The sequence below is a fragment of the Pelodiscus sinensis genome, chromosome 5, assembly GCF_052426305.1.
Source record: "Pelodiscus sinensis isolate ZL-2025 chromosome 5, ASM5242630v1, whole genome shotgun sequence".
NCBI classification, from domain to species: Eukaryota; Metazoa; Chordata; order Testudines; family Trionychidae; genus Pelodiscus; species Pelodiscus sinensis.
The window spans coordinates 17881888-17890997 of NC_143056.1; the positions used below are offsets into that span (position 1 = coordinate 17881888).

General features: G+C 44.4%; 1 protein-coding gene across 4 annotated transcripts; it reads right to left on the reverse strand.

Annotated features, from left to right (window-relative positions):
* Positions 1-1646: 1646 nt before the first annotated feature.
* Positions 1647-8860, reverse strand: ZBTB42 (zinc finger and BTB domain containing 42). Of its 4 annotated transcripts, none has more exons than XM_006132423.5 (2): positions 8561-8860; positions 1647-6408 (listed from the first exon to the last, which is right to left on the reverse strand). In XM_006132423.5, exons 1-2 carry the CDS (start codon positions 8604-8606, stop codon positions 4964-4966), a joined length of 1491 nt encoding a protein of 496 aa, XP_006132485.3. In that variant the 5' UTR covers positions 8607-8860; the 3' UTR covers positions 1647-4963. The 4 variants fall into 4 exon arrangements, with proteins under 4 accessions (XP_006132485.3, XP_075782565.1, XP_006132487.1 ...); XM_075926450.2 differs by lacking the exon at positions 8561-8860 and adding an exon at positions 7908-8039; XM_006132425.5 differs by lacking the exon at positions 8561-8860 and adding an exon at positions 7074-7197.
* Positions 8861-9110: the final 250 nt, after the last annotated feature.

Genomic DNA, 9110 nt, shown 5'->3' on the forward strand with positions numbered 1-9110 from the left:
TATAGGGGACAACCTGTAAGTCTTGACAGCGTCCTTACAAGCTACCGAGTGGAAGACAGTTGGCAGCTCAAAGAAACGTAGCACCTTCCAAGACTGAATTGATAGCTCAACAGCAAGTCCATCTTTCAAAAGATATCACAACCCAGCGGCCATGCTGATTTGCATCCTTCTCCTTCCCTCTAGTTTGTTTAGAATCTGCTGAATCTTCTAATAATGGGAAAGCATGACATTTGCTGTGTATTTCAGGTAGCATAGCTAGGACTTGGCACCAGTATCTAGAGTGCTAAGATACATGAACATTTTTAATAAATAAAATGGGCATATATACCTAAGCCAAAGTTTTTTTAAAAGAATGGAGTCAGCTTCTCTCAGTTTGGAGGTGTTTGATACATCATCCACTTTACTGAGTCAGCTTTAAATTTAATAAAAAACACTGTTCCTGTGTCTGCCAACTTGCACAGGAAGGTATTTTGTACAGCAGCACAATACAATAGGATGTGTTCAGTTTGCATCTTGAAAACAAACTTCTATATCTGAAAGTATATTCAGAAGGCAAGGGATGGAAGAAAACAATAGATACTGGTGCCAGACAGACAGCTGTAAGAATCCCACTAGCAGACACTTGCTCACCTCCAGTGGTGGCTACACATCCAATAAAATTACACAAAATTTGCCAACACTTCATCACATCACAGCCGGGTGCCGTAGGAACGATAGTTGTCTCCAACAGCATTCTATCCTCCCTACAGAGCGAGACAGGAGGTACTGAAGCGCTGCAAGGCAAGAAATGTGCTTGAATATATGAGGCACATTGCAATAAAGATATTACAGCAAAAGAAAGGGCAAAAAAAAAAAATACTTCCCTGCACTATTATGATTTCCTTCCTTGCAGCTCTCTGCAGTACCAGTTCTTTCAAACTTTCTGTCCCTGATTGGGTCCTTCAGAATATAGCAAAGGACAGCTTATTTTGTCTCTTCACGGGCAGCCAGCCAGCATGTCCAACTTGTGTTTTCTTTTTTAAAGGGCCCCATTCCAACTCACACTGAAGAGAGCCTTTACATTTACTTCAATGGGAGTAGGCTCAGTACTTTAAATCCCCAGTCCTGTGAATACTTATACATGCAAGTAATTCTGCTTACAGGAGTAGTCCAGTTTATTTCAGTGAGGCTATTCCCCCAAAATACAATTTATGCAAGAGTTGTCTCAGGTGAACCAACTGTACTGTATGAGCAAAGTCTTTACGTATTTGCAGGATAGGAACTGTGACCTGGTACCCATGTTCCCAACCTACGAACAACAGCTCCAGAGACAGAGCATATACTGCGGCGTTCTTCACAAATGGGCCAGATCAAAAAATCTCATTCAAGACAGTGGAAAGACTCACAAGGATATCAGTAAGCTCTGAACTACATTCAGTATCATTAGGACATCAAAACAGAAGAATAGGGTGTGAATATTTAGTTTGCCTCAGGGACTGGGGATTAAACCTTAGAGGTCTGTCCCTGACAGACAAGAATACAGCAATTCCCCCAAATACCTAAAATCCAAGTGGCCCTGAAAAAAGTAGTTTGTCTTTCAAAGAGACAGTGAAACCATGCTCATGGATTTTTTTTAAAGTGCAGTTAAAGAGGGAATACATAAAATATACAACTCTATCACATTTTATTTTGTGTAAATTTATAAAGACAACAATCCTCATCACGATTGTCACATTTTACAGCACACACCAATACAGCTGCAAACAAAACTGCACGCAAAAATACTAAGCGCTAACAATAGTTTCTTAAAGTCACTCTTTACGCGATTGTCGTATCTAGACTAAACAGTTTAATACTAACACTGAAGAAAAAATAGCTCACTATAAAACAGTGATAGAACATTTTTATAAAATATATTCCATTCCAAGAGCTTTTCTACATCCTGTATACTATAAAACTCTCACAAAAATTAGTGTCTTTAAATATACATATTTAATCTGAACCGCACCAAGATTAAAAACAATTAAAAATATTGATGATTTTTTACATTAACTTCACAGTATTTGTTTGTAGTAGTAGTAGACAAATCCAGTGTTTTAAAATTTAGAGCAGTACTATTCTCTACAGAGAAGGAACTCCCCCACAGTGAAATATTTTATGAAAACATAAGTGTGCAATGTTTTTAGTACTTCTCTGTAATAAACATTTTTGAAGACATGCTCAAAGCTATTGCAACTTTAAAAAGATCCCAAAGACAGAGTGCACCAAAAAAAAAAATCACTTTAAAATAAAAGTGCAAACATCTTTAATTTAAAAATTCAAGCTATTAAGGTTGGGGAGAAAAATACTAAGCTATGAGTAAAGAACAATGCATTAATGCACTAAAAGAAAAAAAACCCACCCCTTGTTATTTTTTTAAAACCAGTATCCCATTTTCAATGAAATACAGAGCATGCTCACAGCATTAGTTTCGTGAGTTATTTCTAGACTAAAGTCAGATACAAACTTGTTTTGACTTTCCCCTGCCCCTATATTAATGTCTTATGGCACAATTTAGGATATTGGATCTTTAATAAAAAAAATAAAAAAAAAAACCACACACAAAAATAGGAAGTGAGTGAAATGCAACAGCAGTATCGCAAAAAATGCAAAATTTAAAAAAATATTGCTAGTTTAGATAACACCACTACTGTATTAGTTGTTCTTTACAGCATGTACAGACATTTGTGTAAGATTGAAGGTGAAGCATAGATTAACTTACTTTGAAATAGTTTAACAGTAATAATTCCACTTCAAATAATTCTAATAAATACTATATCAAGTATCATCAGGAGAAAAAAAATAACTTAATTTTAGTAGATTTTTGTTCAGTGCTATTTCCAATCACAGCAAAAAAAAGTGATTAAGTAAAAATAAGACCACAGTACCAAAGTACCAAAGCCATTTCTGTTTAAACATACAGTGCTCTCCCATGTTCCTATGTAACAGGTTCAGCAAAAGATATTTTACAGTGATACAAAGAAGTTAGTCTGAACAAACTAAAAGTAGAAGTAAAATTTCACATTACATGTACATTCATAGTTTAAGAGATGAATAAAAAGGAGGTTGCAACAAGTGACGTCCTGATTTTTTTTAAAGTACTTTCACTAGTAGATCAATATCACAATTACACTGTTGAAACCACATAGGTAGTAGTGCTTACTTAAAACATATAAAAGGAAATGCTGGACAATTCCTTCTTTTGGGATGAAATCCAATATTCTGAAGAATCCACTTCAGTGCTTCAAATTCATTTAAAAATAAATGATTAAACTTCAAGAAGCCATCCCAGGAGTGTCAGTAAACTTGACAAAATAACTTATTTTTCTTAACTAAAAAAGATTCAGTCCAGAAAAAATGAAATTCAAAACCACAGATATAATAAGAATTCAGATCTGCATGTGTGTGTTCCTTGAATGGACCCTTTAAAGTGGAGAGGCACAATCTGATATTTACTGACATACAGACTAAAAGATAGTTATCTGCCTAAGAGAACAAGAGAATTCAATAACTAGTTATATTAAGAGAACAGTGGGAAAGTTAATATATCATTTGGCTGGTGTGAAACTAGCAGGGCCAAGTTCCTGTGCTGGATTGCATTTGTGCTACCCCAGAAATTAGTAGAATTCCACAGAACTTGGCCCAGGGCAGTTGCCAACTTTAATACCACGTAAGCCATGAAAAAAAAAATTCAAGCTTCTGATCTTTACCATAAGTCATTTAGTAAAATTAAAGATTTGGGGTTTGTTTTTTATAGTATCAAAAGATTCTACAGGATCTTGAACCAATCAGAAATCTCTGTTAAAGAAACTGATTCATTATTATACTGACCAATTTCCTCTTAAGGATACTGGTCATCAGTTCCTAACTAGCTGCTCAGCCATTTCATTTCCTTCACCAGCCTCTGCACAGTTGTGTACTTTTATCCAGTCCCCAATGTGTAAGCAAGGTTATGGCACATATTACAGGCCCAATCTTGCATCCACTGATAGTTTACTCACTGAAGTAATTGTCCTCCAATGGGAGCAGGATTGGTCCCTGTGTTTGTTGAGACAGGGATGAAAACATGTTCATATATCATATGAGCTTACAAGTGTACTCTAGTGCGTATCCTTGGACAGCTAAGGCATGAATACAGTGCAGATAGAAACATGTTTCTACCCACATTTTAAAGTTCAAAAGCAGCTCAGTGCCATTCCACAAACAGTAGTCCTTGGAGGAGGGAAGGGGAGAAAGATGTTTAAAAAACAAGAACAAAAAACCCTTTACTTCCAAGTATGCCAAATCTGTATGCAAGACTTTTCATTCAGATTTTAGGATTGATTGAAAACCTACTTTGATATAATAGTAAGACTCAAAGGCCAAACTGTACCAGATACGTAAGTACAATTCAAGGAATTCTCAAACCTCTTTTGAAAACTGGGCCAATTAAAAAGCCACTTTTTGAAAAGACTGTATGGCTCATCTAGAGGCATATGGAGTTCAGTGAGCAGATTCCCTCAATACACATTAAAATAAGCTATAGTTCAGCTCTTTTGCTGTCATGAGATACACAGGTAGAATTTAGGGGACTTTAGTAAATCTTGGCGTATTTCTCTAATTCTGGGGGGGCGGGGGCGTTAATTGGAAAAAAGGGGATGGCAAACATTAAGCAAGTACTTACAGCATGAAAGATAGAAACTAAATCACTGCAGAAGTACTTAAATAATTTTCTCCCTACTAACTTGGAAATAATGTAACAATGGTGCACAGCAGACAACAAGCGGCGAGGGAAACAGGAAGAAAAAAAAAAAGGCGGCTATGGCAAAAAGGCCTTTGTAGTGTACCCTTAAGCATCTTTCAACATCGTTTACGGATATGAAGATCAGTAAAAAAGAAAATCAGATGCTGCCTTTAAAAAAAACCCACACATTACATTAGCAACACAAAAGTTAAAAGCTTGTCCTCAAACCACCAAGGACTTTACGAGGCCACAATGAAATTTACGGATGTGTCTGTATAAGTCACCGGATTGTGTAAATCGTCTCTCACACCATTTGCAGCCATGGGGTTTCTCTCTGGTATGCACTACTGCATGACGGCTGAGATTGTGGGAATACTGGAAGCTCTTTCCACACTGGGCACAGGTATAAGGCTTTTCACCTGAGTGAGTTCTTTCGTGTCTCTTTAAGGTGTACATGCAAGAAAAAGTCTTCCCACAAAGCGTACAGGTAGGCACCGAACCGTCAGGTGACAACCTGGTCCTTGAGCCATCTTTATCTCTGAAGTGAGAGCTCAAATGCAGCTGCAGGATGTGCGGGTTTGGAAAAACTTTGCTACAGAGCGGGCAAATGCAGATATGTCCAGGAGGCACAAGCACACCAGAGGAGGAGATATCTGATGAATCCATGTCATCTTCACTTTCATCTCTGTCTTGATCTATCTCATCTTCTCTTGTGTGAGAATTGCCGTTTCCCGCGAACATGTGTCCTAACCCTGTCACTAGGCTTTTGGCTGAATTCCCAAAATGCTGACTCTCTGGACTCCTTGCTTCACTGTCCTCCTGATCTGACAGCAAGTCTTGTTCATCTTTAACAAGTGGCTCAGTACCCTGCTGCTGGCTGTCGGAAGCCAGCTGTCCAAAGACGTAGGAGGGGTGTAAGGAATCTCTCCCAGACACAGGCTTGAAAGACAAATCCAGAGCACAGTCCACATCACTCGGAGCCGGGGGATGGTTAACAGACCTTTGGGACAAAGGTCCTGAGGAACTATTGACATTAGCTTTTGTTTTTCCAGCTGCTATGGTACACGATTCTGCCTCTGCAGACACAGAGCTGACACTTATAGAATCAGAGGACCAGCCAGGGTGACCACTGACCTTATCTTTATTAGTTGTTCTATCATATTCTGCTACATTGAATTTTTGTTTGTGTCCCGGGTCAAACTCGTGTACCAGGTGCACGCCAGGGTCTAAAAAATGCTCTTCCTTTTCCAAATTAGCCACATCCTCATTCATCTTTTCTTCCAAACACAATTCTTTATCTTTCAGCTTGCCCTTGCAGACTTTCACAATGTCATACATGTGAAGGTAGCTCGCTGCAGCGAGCACATCTTCAACTGGAAGACTGTTAAACTCCAGCTTGCCTTCGTACATGAATTCAAGCAGCAGACTGAAGGCTGGGGCTGTGACAATGTCACTGTTCAGATGCACAATATCCCTTTTGTCTAACTGGTCCCTGTAGAAAAGATGGAAGTACATGCTGCAAGAAGCAAGAACAGCTCTGTGGGCTCTGAACTGAGCTTCTCCAACTAAAACAGTACAGTCACACAGGAAGCCCTGGTGACGCTGCTGACTCAGACACTGCAGCAATTGGCGGCTATGGTCTGGAAACTCCATTCTTCCTTCATAACCTGTTCAAAACAGGAAAAACTTGAATGCTACTATACACTAAAGGCTCCTAGCAGCTGTAACAGATTGGCTTTTGGGTAATACCAGCCGAAGAAACAGCCTTGGAGATAACGTTTACTGTTAATTGTCTAATCGGTTTTTTTTTTTGTTTTTTGTTTTTTTAAAGAGAGAAATCCAACATGCTTCTCATCCCTCAACACCTGCTCCAAACAGGAAAAACTTGATTGTAAGTAAACAAAAGCTTCCAAAGAAGCAGCACCTCCAACCTTTGTCTCTTTCACTAACAAATTGGGGGTGGGGAGAAAGAGGGAGGGAGAACCACCACCCAGCAGTTTAAGCATTCCTGGAAATGCTTAACTCGGGGCATCCGTTTTGTTCTTTTCATGAAAACCAACAAATCCACCCCCACACTTAACTTTATGCACATTCATTCTACATTAAAGAATAGATCACTCATTCATTGCTTGCACAGTGGGAGGAGGTTGAACACTTCAGGGATTTGGGGGAGGAGAACGGTCCTGTGAACCAACCCCCCCCCCCACACATACAAAGTTGACTCCCCTAAAAGTTATTAAAAGCAAACAAATAAGAGAGAGAGGGGGGAGGCTACAAGTCCAACTACCTGCAGTAACAGCTCCGAGGAGGGAGATCCAACAAGGCGGCTCACCTGACCCGGCTGCCACGCTGGGATTGAGGGGTGCATGGAAAAAAAAATCCCCTTCTGGAGGCGCCCAAGTTTGAGGCGGGCGAGCGCTCCCGGGGCTGGGCGCTGGAGCTCGGCAGTAGCGGAAGAAAAGCAGGCGGGTGAGTGCGTGTGCGAGAGAGAGGAGAGTGTGCGAGTGAGGGAGGGAGTGCTCGGTTTGCTAATTACACTGCAAGCTGGAGAGTCAGCTGCTCTGACTTCACTGCGATGGAAATGCTACCTCCAGCTGTGCTCCTTTTAATGCCATATGTTACTCCAAATCTAGCTACCAGCCAACCACAGCTTGCTGCCTTTTAAAGTTCCAGCAACCCCATTTATAGCCATCTATTAAATCCCATAAACTTAAACCGAGTCCTCCCCTAGCGCTGCTCCCCCCTCCCCCCTCCCCAGCCCAAAGAATAATACTGGGAAAGTTGCTTCATGACAATCCCCCGGCTGCAGCCGCGCAGAGGGACGAGGGAGCCCGTGTGACCTTTGCTGGGAAAAGTTCCCAGCTCCAGCGCAGCTCGCAAACGCTGCAGGGGAGGGCAGGCTCCGAGTTGCGCCTGGGCTCGCTGAGCTGGGTGGCCCATTGCGGTTCCCCTCCCAGCCCCCCAGAACTTTATGGGACGATTTGCCTGGACTTTCCCTTTGTGATCAGACTCCGGGAGGGGACTGGGGGGGGGGGGAGGGGACAAATGCACCCGAGAGGACCGAGCCAACCCCCGCCCCGGGGGAGGGCAGGAGGGTGCCCCCGGCAGAAGGGGTGCAGCCCAGCCGGGGAGGGGGGCAGGGAAAGCACCGCTGCTGGCTACTTACCAGCCTGCCTTGCTGGCGGCTCCGCGCCCGGCCCCCGCACCGCGCTTGGCGGCGGCCGCACGTGCGGGGCTCGCCCCCCGCCGCCCCAGATGTGGCTGCAGCCGGAGGCAGACGGGAGCCCCGGGCGCTCTGTTGCTGGCAGCCTAGCAGCGCTCTTGTGTTGTGAAGCAGGTTGTTAGCCAGCCGCTCTCGCGATACTTTCCCTCTGAGCCAGCGGGGGGTGTGTGGCTCTCCCCCTGCCTGCCTGTCTCGTGCACACAATAGCCCCGGCCGCGCTCGCGGCTCCGGCCCTGGCCCCCGGCCGCCCCCGCCCCGCATGCTGCGCGGGCCCGCCGCCCGCTGCAGCCGCTGCAGTGGCGGGGCTTGGGGCGGGGAAGGAGCCGCGGGGCGCCCCCGGCCTGGCCAGGCTGGGTTGGAGCGGGGGAGGGAGAAGCCCTCTCTTGCAGCCGGGCTGGGAAGTATCGTCTCCCCCCCGCCCCGCGGAGCCCGGGTGGCGCGGCGGCTTTGCCAGCGAGGGGACTGCAACACAACGTGCTGCGCGGAGCCGGCGGCAGCACAGCCCGCGCCCTGGGAGGGGGGCGCCCTTCGCTCACGTAGGGGAGGCCGGGCCGTCCTGCCTGGCCGAGGAGTCAGCGCCTTGCTGCGAAACTAACCCTCTTTGGCAGCGGCAGAGCCGGGAGTCGGCGCCAGCTCGCGCATGGGGAGCCTCTCCTGGGTTCGCAGCGGAAGCTTTTGCGATGAAAGCCATTGGCCTCGCGCCACCGCGATGAGCCCCAACTTTCCAAGTCCTGGGAACTTTTTTTTTTTTTTTTTTTTTTGGTGCGCCCAAAGGGGTTAACTCTCACTTTGGAACCCCGCGGGCTGGGCTGCTTCTATGCCGGCCGTGTCCTGCCTTAGCTGGCCGCACAGCTGCTTAGGGCACCGTTCGGTCGTGCCTGCTGCGAAAGACCTACCAGCACAAATCTCTAATCCACGACATGTGGCTAGGATTGGGTCATGTGACTGTCATAAACTAGGGCTAATTGAGTCACGAATTACAGGTAGACTTAAGAAAAATTCTGATGCGGCCTTGAGATCACCGCCCCCCTCTCCTTGCAGTGTGTTTTGACGTAGCCAGATTAATGGCAAGTATATAAAAGAGTCCTTTAAGAGGCTTCTACTAAGTTTGGTCCGTGTCCGAGAGCTAAAGATTATGGAGCATGC